At 44.8% G+C, this 13121-nt stretch overlaps 1 protein-coding gene across 1 annotated transcript in view; it reads left to right on the forward strand.

Annotated features, from left to right (window-relative positions):
* The first annotated feature begins 9464 nt into the window (after nucleotides 1-9464).
* LOC106573258 (terminal nucleotidyltransferase 4B) overlaps nucleotides 9465-13121 on the forward strand; it is a 45478-nt gene continuing 41821 nt past the window's right edge. The window contains exon 1 of the mRNA XM_014148166.2: nucleotides 9465-10324. Within this exon, the coding sequence (XP_014003641.1) occupies nucleotides 9750-10324 (575 nt within the window). The 5' untranslated portion in view covers nucleotides 9465-9749. The remainder of the gene's footprint in view (nucleotides 10325-13121) is intronic.

Raw genomic sequence — 13121 nt, forward strand, 5'->3', positions numbered from 1 at the left:
AAACAATATACATTTAGATTTAGGACAAACCTGATATTGAAGAGATCTTTATATTTTTCAGGTAAGTGCCTGCACCTGTTGTCCTTTCAAGATGTGTCTGTTACTTGCACTCTGTGAAGCATTGATTTGGGCTGCAATCTGAGGTGCAGTTAACTCTAATGACCATATCCTCTGCAACAGAGGTAATTCTGGGTGTTCCTTTCCTGTGGCAGTCCTCATGAGAGCCAGTTTCATCATAGCTGGTTTTTGGGACTGCACTGGTTTTTGCGACTGCACTTGAAGAAACTTGCAAAATTCTTGACATTTTCCGCATTTACTGACCTTCATGCCTTGACCTTTTCACACATACCAACAAACTGGTGTGATTATTCTACAGTGGTCCCTGCAGCTTACGCTCAAACCGGTGTGGTTAGAACGTCAACTTTCGGTTGATGCAACAATCAGCATTTGAGCTGGCCACACTTTTTTCACAGAAACATTTTGCACAAAGACAGTCCTTACAAAGTTATGTCCAGAATGTGACCAGTTTATTTTTGGATGCAATGTTCAGACATTCACAGAAGTAGCTACAGCATAACACAATCATCCAACTTGGAAAATGCAGGCTACATTTGTCCTAGCACAAACTGAGAAAGAAATTGACGTAACAAGTGCTCATAACTATCGTCTGACAGAAACTACAGTGGGGGGAAAAAGTATTTGATACCCTGCTGATTTTGTATGTTTGCCCACTGATAAAAAAAGGATCAGTCTATAATTTTAATGGTAGGTTTATTTGAACAGTGAGAGACAGAATAACAACAAAAATATCCAGAAAAACGCATGGCAAAAATGTTATAAATTGATTTGCATTTTAATGAGGGAAATAAGTAGTTGACCCCCTCTCAAATCAGAAAGATTTCTGGCTCCCAGGTGTCTTTTATACAGGTAACGAGCTGAGATTAGGAGCACACTCTTAAAGGGAGTGCTCCAAACCTCAGCTTGTTACCTGTAAAAAAGACACATGTCCACAGAAGCAATCAATCAATCAGATTCCAAACTCTCCACCATGGCCAAGACCAAAGAGCTCTCCAAGGATGTCAGGGACAAGATTGTAGACCTACACAAGGCTGGAATGGGCTACAAGACCATTGCCAAGCAGCTTGGTGAGAAGATGACAACATTTCGTGCGATTATTCGCAAATGGAAGAAACACAAAAGAACTGTCAATATCCCTCGGCCTGGGGCTCCATGCAAGATCTCACCTCGTGGGGTTGCAATGATCATGAGAACGGTGAGGAATCAGCCCAGAACTACACGGGAGGATCTTGTCAATGATCTCAAGGCAGCTGGGACTATTGTCACCAAGAAAACAATTGGTAACACACTACGCCGTGAAGGACTGAAATCCTGCAGCGCCCGCAAGGTCCCCCTGCTCAAGAATACATATACATGCCCGTCTAAAGTTTGCCAATGAACATCTGAATGATTCAGAGAACAACTGGTCAGATGAGACCAAAATGGAGCTCTTTGTCATCAACTCAACTCGCCGTGTTTGGAGGAGGAGGAATGCTGGCTATGACCCCAAGAACACCATCTCCACCGTCAAACATGGAGGTGGAAACATTATGCTTTGGGGGTGTTTTTCTGCTAAGGGGACAGGACAACTTCACCGCATCAAAGGGACGATGGACGGGGCCATGTACCATCAAATCTTGGGTGCGAACCTCCTTCCCTCAGCCAGGGCATTGAAAATGGGTCGTGGATGGGTATTCCAGCATGACAACGACCCAAAACACACGACCAAGGCAACAAAGGAGTAGCTCAAGAAGAAGCACATTAAGGTCCTGGAGTGGCCTAGCCAGTCTCCAGACCTTAATCCCATAGAATATCTGTGGAGGGAGCTGAAGGTTCGAGTTGCCAAACGTCAGCCTCAACCTTGATGACTTGGAGAAGATCTGCACAGAGGAGTGGGACAAAATCCCTCCTGAGATGTGTGCAAACCTGGTGGCCAACTACAAGAAACGTCTGACCTCTGTGATTGCCAACAACGGAACGTTTTGATTAGTGTAATGTTAGCTAGCTACATAGTTGTCTCTGTATCAAAGATAAAAGATAAAGGTAAACGCAGCCACTGCTAGCTAGCCAACTCTACCAGCTAGCAGTACTGTATCATTTTTAGTCAATAAGATTTTTGCAACGTAAGCTTAACTTTCTGAACTTTCGAGTTGTGTAGTCCACTTGTGTAGCTAGCACGACTGAACTTGTGTTAGCTATTCAACGTTTAATTACTTCTGCGTTATGAAAGGAACTAGACACGGACACGAATGATCCATTGGTAGTTTGTTGTAACCAAGTATTGGTGCTAACCGTGTGTTATTGGATGCTAGCATGCTAGTTAGCTACGGCGTCATAGGATACGGTGCACTGGGTGAGTTTCACGGAAGAATATTGTACCAAGTTATCTAGCTGAATAAACTAAGTTTGAGCCTATTCCTGTAAACATTGAACCACTGTAGTTTACATCAATTAAAATTTCTAAAGTGGAAGTTGGAAAAGTTATATTTGAGTGTTTCAGTGAATGGTTAGTGAGGGAGGCCCTGCTCTCTCGCTTCCCCAGTTGTTTCGTTAATTTTCATTCCAATCTCCTTTGCATTAGCGTAGCCTCTCCTGTAGCCTGTCAACTATGTGTCTATCCCTGTTCTCTCCTCTCTGCACAGGCCACACAAACGCTTCACACAGCATGGCCGCTGCCACTCTAACCTGATGGTCCCAGCGCGCACGACCCACGTGGAATTCCAGGTCTCCGGCAGCCTCTGGAACTGCCGGTCTGCGGCCAACAAGGCAGATTTCATCTCAGCCTATGCTACCCTCCAGTCCTTCGACTTCTTGGCGCTGACGGAAACATGGATTACCACAGAAAACACTGCTACTCCTACTGCTCTCTCCTCGTCTGACCACATGTTCTCGCATACTCCGAGAGCATCTGGTCAGCGGGGTGGTGGCACTGGAATCCTCATCTCTCCCAAGTGGACATTCTCTCTTTCTCCCCTGACCCATCTGTCTATCTCCTCCTTTGAATTCCATGCTGTCACAGTCACTAGCCCATTCAAGCTTAACATCCTTATCATTTATCGCCCTCCAGGTTCCCTTGGAGAGTTCATCAATGAGCTTGACGCCTTGATAAGTTCCTTTCCTGAGGATGGCTCACCCCTCACAATTCTGGGTGACTTTAACCTCCCTACCTTTGACTCATTTCTCTCTGCCTCCTTCTTTCCACTCCTCTCCTCTTTTGACCTCACCCTCTCACCATCCCCCCCTACTCACAAGGTAGGCAATACGCTTGACCTCATCTTTACTAGATACTGTTCTTCTACTAATCTCACTGCAACTCCCCTCCAAGTCTCCGACCACTACCTTGTATCCTTTTCCCTCTAGCTCTCCTCCAACACTACTCACTCTTTCCCTACTCAGATGGTATTGCGCCGTCGCAACCTTCGCTCTCTTCCATCCTATCATCTCTTCCCTCTGCTCAAACCTTGTCCAACCAATCTCCTAATTCTGCCTCCTCTCCTCCCTTTCTGCATCCTTTGACTCTCTATGTCCCCTATCCTCCCGGCCGGCTCGGTTCTCCCCTTCTGCTCCGTGGCTTGATGACTCATTGCGAGCTCACAGAACAGGGCTCCGGGCAGCTGAGCGGAAATGGAGGAAAACTAGCCTCCCTGCGGACCTGGCATCTTTTCACTCCCTCCTCTCCACATTTTCTTCCTTTGTTTCTGCTGCTAAAGCCACTTTCTATCACTCTAAATTCCAAGCATCTGCCTCTAACCCTAGGAAGCTCTTTACCACCTTCTCCTCCCTCCTGAATCCTCCTCCCCCCCCGCCTCCCTCTCTGCGGATGACTTTGTCAACCATTTTGAAAAGAAGGTCAACGACATCCGATCCTCGTTTGTTAAGTCAAACGACACCGCTGGTCCTGCTCACATTGCCCTACCCTATGCTTTGACCTCTTTTTCCCCCTCTCTCTCCAGATGAAATCTTGCGACGACCGGCCACCCAACAACCTGCCCGCTTGACCCTATCTCCTCCTCTCTTCTCCAGACCATTTCCGGAGACCTTCTCCCCTACCTCACCTCGCTCATCAACTCATCCTTGACCGCTGGCAACGTCCCTTCCGTCTTCAAGAGAGCGAGAGTTGCACCCCTTCTCAAAAAACCTACACTCGATCCCTCCGATGTCAACAACTACAGACCAGTATCCCTTCTTTCTTTTCTCTCCAAAACTCTTGAGCATGCCGTCCTTGGCCAGCTCTCTTCCTATCTCTCTCAGAATGACCTTCTTGATCCAAATCAGTCAGGTTTCAAGACTGGTCATTCAACTGAGACTGCTCTTCCCTGTGTCACGGAGGCTCTCCGCACTGCTAAAGCTAACTCTCTCTCCTCTGCTCTCATCCTTCTAGACCTATCTGCTGCCTTTGATACTGTGAACCATCAGATCCTCCTCTCCACCCTCTCTGAGTTGGGCATCTCCGGCGCGGCTCACTCTTGGATTGCATCCTACCTGACAGGTCGCTCCTACCAGGTGGCGTGGCGAGAATCCGTCTCCGCACCACGTGCTCTCACCACTGGTGTCCCCCAGGGCTCAGTTCTAGGCCCTCTCCTATTCTCGCTATACACCAAGTCACTTGGCTCTGTCATATCCTCACATGGTCTCTCCTATCATTGCTACGCAGGCGACACACAATTAATCTTCTCCTTTCCCCCTTCTGATAACCAGGTGGCGAATCGCATCTCTGCATGTCTGGCAGACATATCAGTGTGGATGACGGATCACCACCTCAAGCTGAACCTCGGCAAGACGGAGCTGCTCTTCCTCCCGGGGAAGGACTGCCCGTTCCATGATCTCGCCATCACGGTTGACAACTCCATTGTGTCCTCCTCCCAGAGTGCTAAGAGCCTTAGCGTGACCCTGGACAACACCCTGTCGTTCTCCGCTAACATCAAGGTGGTGACCCGATCCTGTACGACCCTGCCTCACACAGGAAGCGGCGCAGGTCCTAATCCAGGCACTTGTCATCTCCCGTCTGGATTACTGCAACTCGCTGTTGGCGGGGCTCCCTGCCTGTGCCATTAAACCCCTACAACTCATCCAGAACGCCGCAGCCCATCTGGTGTTCAACCTTCCCAAGTTCTCTCACGTCACCCCGGTCCTCCGCACACTCCACTGGCTTCCAGTTGAAGCTCACATCTGCTACAAGACCATGGTGCTTGCCTACGGAGCTGTGAGGGGAACGGCACCTCCGTACCTTCAGGCTCTGATCAGTCCCTAGCTCCCTCACGACGCCAGGACAGCGGAGTCAATCACCACCTTCCGGAGACACCTGAAACCCCACCTCTTTAAGGAATACCTGGGATAGGACTAAGTAATCCTTCTAACCCTCCCCCCCAAAAAGATATAGATGTACTATTGTAATGTGGTTGTTCCACTGGATATCATAAGGTGAATGCACCAATTTTTAAGTCGCTCTGGATAAGAGCGTCTGCTAAATGACGTAAATGTAAATGTAAGGGTTTTGCCACCAAGTACTAAGTCATGTTTTGCAGAGGGGTCAAATACTTATTCCCTCATTAAAATGCAAATCATTTTATAACATTTTTGACATGGGTTTTTCTGGATTCTTTTGTTGTTATTCTGTCTCACTGTTCATATAAATCAACCATTAAAGTTATAGACTGTTCATTTCTTTGTAAGTGGGCAAACGTACAAAATCAGCAGGGGATCAAATACTTTTTTCCCCCACTGTACAATATGAATTAGCTAATAGCAATTACTATTTATAATTAATCACATTATGGGTGAGCTCACCATTGATGTAAATAATTGAGTAAAACACTTTCTAGAAATCGAAAGTAATCCGAAGATGGGTAGTTTGTGCGTGCCGCCATGTTTGTTTTTTCGCATCAACCAAAGATAAGAGGAGACAAGATGAGTTTGGTCTGTTTATAGTATGCATGTTGAATGGGGTGTGTCTCCTACGATCATTCACTTCCCTTCATTCACTTCTGGCGGTTTACCCGAAAGATGAATGAACCATTCCTTCAACTCATTATAACATCTTTGGTCTGACAGACGTTTACGTGACACCCAGAATGCATTGTATAATGTCAACAAACATGGCACCACACATAGCTGGCAAATAGCATAGCATTATCTCATTATAATCAGTACAACCTAAAAAAATATTTTACACACATCATAGATGTCCATTACAATCTATTCAATAATCAGGATGCATTATTTATCACAGGTCCTTGAAAACATGTAAATAAAATTGTAAATACATTATGCTACATACATACATACTGTATATGCCTACAGTAGAAACGACAACACGATATACAGAAAATAAGGAACTTACTGTGATAGGAACGTTCAAGGAGGGCAATGCGAGCGCCAGCCAGAACATTTTCCAATTTGTGCAAGACTGTGCAAATGTCTGCAGACTTGATCTGCGCAAACATTGGTGAAGTGCGTGGGCTCTCCTCAAAGAGAGAAGTTTGTCCTCAGTAAAGCCTCAAACATAAATTGTCCGTAACACTGAAATGGGCAACTTCTATGTGAATTAATGAGGAGGTGGAACACACCTCAATTCAAACTGTTGTTAGAAAATACAACTTGTTAGAAAATATTTTGAAATTGACACGTTGAAACACAGCTTATAGATAATTAGCAGGCAGCACGTGTTAACTGTCCTGTTGCATAATAATCACATTTTGGAACAGGGAGTGCATTCTGACATCACGTGCATAAAACAACTCACGCTGGGGTGACCGTTAGAGATATTTGGAACTCACATATGAAAAGGTTAAAGTAGGGCTATCTTCTGTATACCACCCCTATCTTGTCACAACACAACTGATTGGCTCAAATGCATTAAGAAGGAAATAAATTCCACAAATTAACTTTTAACAAGGCACACCTGTTAATTGAAATGCATTCCTGGTGATTTCCTCATGAAGCTGGTTGAGAGAATGCCAAGAGTGTGCAAAGCTGTCATCAAGGCAAAGGGTGGCTACTTTGAAGAATATAGAATATATTTCGATTTGTTTAACACCTTTTTGGTTACTACATGATTCCATATGTGTTATTTCATAGTTTTGATGTATTCACAATTATTATACAATGTAGAAAATAGTAAAAATAAATGAGTGAGTAGGTATGCCCAAACTTTTGACTGGTACTGTACATAAATAGTCTACTATCAATGAGGGCACGAACAGCAAAAACACTGCAACGAAACCAGCACACAGTATCCTTCGCTCCTACTTGACAAGCCCTATCGTCTGGCAACGGCATGGGAAGTAGCTACCTTATAGCCAATATGAGGGTTACAGTCACGGTAAGCACACGCTTAAAACACATGAAGCAACAGTACACCTATCAACAATACTTTTAATAAAAAATAAAGAATAGCCAGTTTTATAACTGAAAATGTACACTTATTTGTGTAAAACTAAGTGAAATAGGACTCAGACTCATCCCCTGGCTTAAAAACGTAAGTCCAAACTCTCGCGGTACCGTAGCTCAATTTACGGTAGGTGCGTGGTAAGAAACGGAAGAAAAAACAACAACAATCAAAACCGTCTAACTATAGCAGAACGCACCCACATGTCATTCAACACACCCACTACTTTCCCTAAGATCTTTATAACTGAACCGAGATAGACCACAGCCCGTCGTTTCAAATATGAAGAAATTAGTCATAGTGGGCAGAACAAGCAAGGAGGTGGGCAGAGCCAAGCACGAGCTAGCGAGATCCTATTGGCGCGTTCTAGCATATATTTTCATATTTCCGCTAGGGAACGCCTACTCTGAGGCGCCAGTGTGCTGTCTAGCTCCCGCCTATCCTTTCTTTGGATTGGTGGATACTTCTCATTATTGTATCTTGTTTTTAATATTCGACGAGGGTTGTTATTTAACTAGGCAAGTCAGGTAAAAACAAATTATTTACAATGACGGCCTACCGGGGTTAACTGCCTTGTTATGGGGCAGAACGACAGATTTGTACCTTCTCAGCTCAGGGATTCGATCCAGCAACCTTTCGGTTACTAGTCCAACGCACTAGGCTACATGTCGCCCCATTTTTCAGGCAAAACCTTCTCAAACCTCAGTAGCACTGATAAACTTACACTTCTTTCTCTTTCCTACAGATCAACCTTTTGGCCTCAATCACTTTGCTTACCTTCACATTTGCTTTGATACCATAGTGTGACGACCCAATTCTCGCTCATTTCCACTATATCTATAAACTCAGACTCTACCAATCGATCGAAGATTTATCTTCGCAGCTTTCACATTGGAGAGGAAGTTACCACTCTAGATACTGATCTAAAATAATTTTGCATGTTACTACCTCATGGTGAAGGTTAGGATTTTTGGAGGTAATCTGATTGGAGGTAATCTGATCTGTGTCTAAAGCCCTATTCGCAGGGGACTAGTATTACAAAATAATTTTGGTTATGTAATTATAACCCCAGAATGTCCGTTATTCCAGAGCACGATTCAGACGGGACTATTCTTTCCCAAACTGCCACCTCTAATTCTTTCTCTTTTTTTCCAATAAATGGACAGTTCTGTCTGAAGCCTGGAGGTTCCATCAGCCTTCAGATGTGAGCGAAACAGCGCACTTGCACTTGATATGCATTTTTAGGCTATGGATGAGAAAGCGAACTTGTCCTTTCCAAACGTTTAGCTCAGTTGTATGCTGCTTTGCGATCTATTAACAGCAATGGTTGCATTAAATAGACGCAATATTTGTTTATGATGCATTTGACTATGCTCAATTCATTCGCACAAAACGTATTTACAAAAGCATTCACTGTGAAAGTCGATACACGTACTATAGGCCCTTCATATATAGACTATATGCAGCACTTCGTTTATTTATCGAATCAGTTACTGTTTTCTTGCTCAAACCGCGAGCAACACCTGTCAAACTCAGACATTTCTCAGGGATGTCGATTCGCATGGGACTAGTATTATCAGAGGACTTTGGAGTTTGCCCCCCCCAAAAACAGTAGGTTATTCTGGCTGGAATTGTTACTCTCCTGCCATGTAAAAATGACTGACATGGCAGATTCGAACGGCACTAAAATGACAGATGTGCTGTTTTGTGCTTGTGCACATAATTACGTTACCCCAGTAAAACGAATCCCGTCCGAATATGGCTTTAAAAGCTTGGCAACTACCCCAAGTAGTGGAGAAATGAAGTGGGTATGACCATTATTGGCACAGCCAAAACAGATAGCAATAAATAGCTGTGGAAATATTCAATAACGTGGAATATAAGATAAATCATAAATGTATGTCTCGTTCGTTCATATTTTAAGCAGATGTATTGTTTCCCAGCAGCCAGAGTGAAGTAATTTGTCAAGCTCGGTGTCATCCGAAACACCCCTCTCCGCCCACCTCCAGTCTACTGTCCCGAGAGTGGAGTTTGCGCAATGTTATCAGCTCCGCCATTGACGGAGTCGCTGGAGAAAATTTGCACATAGCCTGTCACGTTTTGTTCTTAGCAAGTATTCGACGTTTAGATCATGTATTTTCACAGCGGAATTTAGTGTCGTTAACACATACGGTTGTTTACATCTACATTATTGGAATTGCATTAAACTGTACGCAGAAGTTGTCAACCCTCCTGCATCGTTAGCTAGCTTACGCACACCTAGCGTGTCGAAGTGCACGGCTGCGTTGCCCGTGTGCTCCACTCCATGGATCCAAGAATCGCCTGGTTCCAGCCAGAACAGCTCGGCCCTGCCAATAGTGCGTGGATGAATATTTGGGAAACGACACAAGGTCTGGGCAGTTTGAGTAATCATAACAACCACTGCTCTGCTGTGTGGAACACGCCCACCACCAAGACGAGCCCTAGTACAACGGGATCCGTGAACTGGGGCACGGGAAACGTGATTCAGAACGGAGTCCCCGACGCTGTCACGAGCAGCAGTGAGACGAGGATGCAAGGGACTATCAATCCGAAAGGCGATAATGAAATAGAACATAAATTCGACTTATTGGAAACAAATATCAACCAGCATCCTGCGGGGAGGGGTAGTAGTGGACCTTGGGTTGTGGGCGGAACTGCATTCGGTAGCTGGAGAGAACGAGAGCGAGAATGTGGACTTGGGAACAGACGGAGAAGAGACAACCGAGCGAGCACATTCGGATTTAACCGCAGTTTATTGAGTATTGGAAGTAACTCTGCAGTGGACGACGCTGGGTGCCGTGGAGTTGGTTACACAGGCACGCCTTGGAAAACCAGGAACTACTCTGCAGGGATTTTGGGGTAAGGAAGGATGCCTGGGGGCAGCAGAACTCCTCCACACACACACACACACGTGTCATGTTTGAACTGGCAGGATGTCAATGTATTACAGAACACAGGGAGGGACATTGGTGTGTGTTGCCAATAAGTCATAGCCACCTGATAAGTCGACCTACATGAGATTTCTCACACAGAATGATCACACATTGCCTGTCTTTTCTAGCTCATCACTGATAAAGATGACTTTCGCTGAACATCATATGTACTATTCAGCAGCCGTTGTAGAATATGTGAAGTCTTATCATAAGACTCATGCAAGCACACATTTGGCATCATGTGAGTTGAAAGAGTTGGGGTCCACATTGGAGTAGACCACTATTATTATCCTCAGTCTTGTTTCCTTCCTCAGAACATGACCAGGTAGGTCTGAACTGGCACCACACAAGGCTAGCTCAGCTCTGCTACATTCCAATGACTCATCTGGTTCAGACTCTACAAACTCCTTCCTACTTGACATACTGAGAAGTTCATGGTGCATGTGTTTTTCAGTGAGAAGCGTGCGTTCCTCAATTTTCCATTTATGATTTTAGAATAGTATGGGCTCCTTGAATTATGGATATTTCATAGCTATCCTGTATAGTTTGAATCAGAAATAGGTCCTACACCCAAAACTATTCAAATGGCTAAGGGCCCATTCTCTGAGCCTTTCAGTTAACCCCACCACTGATCTGAGACCTGTACATGTAGAAATGAAACCAACCTTTTCATTTTAATCTCCTCTGCTGTATTAATAGCCTAGCACAGGGGTCTCCAACAGTACCAGTAGCTCGCAGCACAACTATGAGTAGCTTACCAAACAATTCTGTTCCACTGCAAACTGTCATAAGGTCCCAGCTACTAACTAATCAATGCCACACTGATATTATCCAGGGCTTGACATTCACTTTTTTTAGCCTTTGGGCATGTAGGACTGATTCTTTACTTGTTTGAAAGCTCAAGTCACTTGTCCCCCCCCCCCCCCCCCCAGAAAAGGTGACACTTTTTTATTGTATGATGCAAGGGACCACTGTACAAAATAACCTTAGTTATTATCACTGGTATTGACAATGGGAGGCTGCTGGTCTCTTATCCCATGTATCATATCTCCTGCTGTTGTGGCCTTGAGCAAGGCACTTAACCCCCCACAAATTAAAATACTACACTGATGGGCAACTGATTCAAAACCATGTGGTCTGTCAACCCTCCATTTGGAGAGCTACTATCCAACCCTGCTCAAACACACCAGTCAGCTTATCAAGGTCCAGTTGATTGCCAGATTATTTTAATTTTTTTACAATGTGTTGTTACCCTCCAATCGTTCTCCTTAATGCTGAGAGCTAAACTGAGATGCATCATGTCCCATTTTTACAGTCTGACTCACGACCTTCCAATCTCAGGGCAGACACTCTAACCACAAGGCCACTGAGTTGGTCAGTTAGGCTATTCTAATATATATATTTTTACTTTGTCAGAATTACATGGCCAGTATTGAATAGAGGAGAATCCTAGCCAATTTTGAGTGCTTGCCCTAAATGCACCACCATCAAGCAGCTTAGGGAAGAGATCCTCTGTTTGTTAGCTCAGCTGCGAAAAAGGATAACCTGCTTTCTAAGTACACCTACCTTTCTGTAACCCAGGCAAATCGAATCTCAGTTTTAAATGCCTCCTATAGCAAAGCTGTTGCTGAGTCGGGCGGCGTTGATCTGTCCCAATCCAACGGACAGATGTAAAGCTCAACACCGCGGCCCACAGGAGACTGGACACTCGCAAGGATTAGGGAGGCAGTCTGGCCACACTTTCATCTATCCGATAAGATCCGATCCATCTATCTAACAGCTTTGCCCCTCTTGAGACGGACCTACCAGCTCCAGGAGTCTGCACGGATCCTGGGTGTATACTAACAGCCGGCGGCTGCCCGGTGGCACCCTCCCTAACGGCCACCACAGTTCCGCAGATCGCTTCCCCATCAGATTCCATCACCACCATTATTGTGGGCAGCTTGACGGTGAGAGATTTTGGCCTGCTTACGATCTGTGGACTGACCAAGGTCCACTGTCACCCAGGAGCCTGTGTCCATGACATCAACTCCCTCCTGCCCACGGTTCTGGTCAACTACTCCAATATTGACACCATCGTCACTCACACAGGTTTTAACAACTTTTTTTAAATTTTTTTAGGCGATCTGAGAAACATTTTCGAAACACCTTCGCTAGCACAGGGAAGATAATAATTCTCTATGGCCCCCTCCTGTGTTTTGCCGAAGGGGTTCGTAACTTTTCAGCCGACTCTTTGCCCTGAACGAGTACATGAAGAAACTTTGTAATGACAGGAACTTTGATTTGCTTTGGGAGAAACAAGCATTTTTTTTAAAGAGACAAGATTCACCCTAACCGCAGCGGTTCCATGATTATTTCCAGCAACATCGCAAACTGTTTTGAGACTGACGGACAGAGTCTATTAGTGCTGCAGTTCGCCCTGTCAGAATAAGCAACAGAGAACTTGGAAAGCATATCAACTCCTGTAGAAATGGCACTATGGTTATTGTGAGTAACCTAATTTTATGTTCCTTTAACTTTGCCTTCTAGTGAGTTTATACAAACTGTCATCGCCTACCATTCTGATAGATAAGAGACTGTCAGAAAACATGGTTGTAACGTTAATAAGTTATTCCAACCAATCCCCCCACCTGGACTACAGCTTTTCATACTTTACCAGAAAAGGGGAAAAGGGTGGGTGGGACAGCCTCTATCTTTTACTAATGCTCTCAGCTGTAAGACCA

The sequence above is a fragment of the Salmo salar genome, chromosome ssa16 (assembly GCF_905237065.1).
Source record: "Salmo salar chromosome ssa16, Ssal_v3.1, whole genome shotgun sequence".
In the NCBI taxonomy this organism is placed as follows: domain Eukaryota; kingdom Metazoa; phylum Chordata; class Actinopteri; order Salmoniformes; family Salmonidae; genus Salmo; species Salmo salar.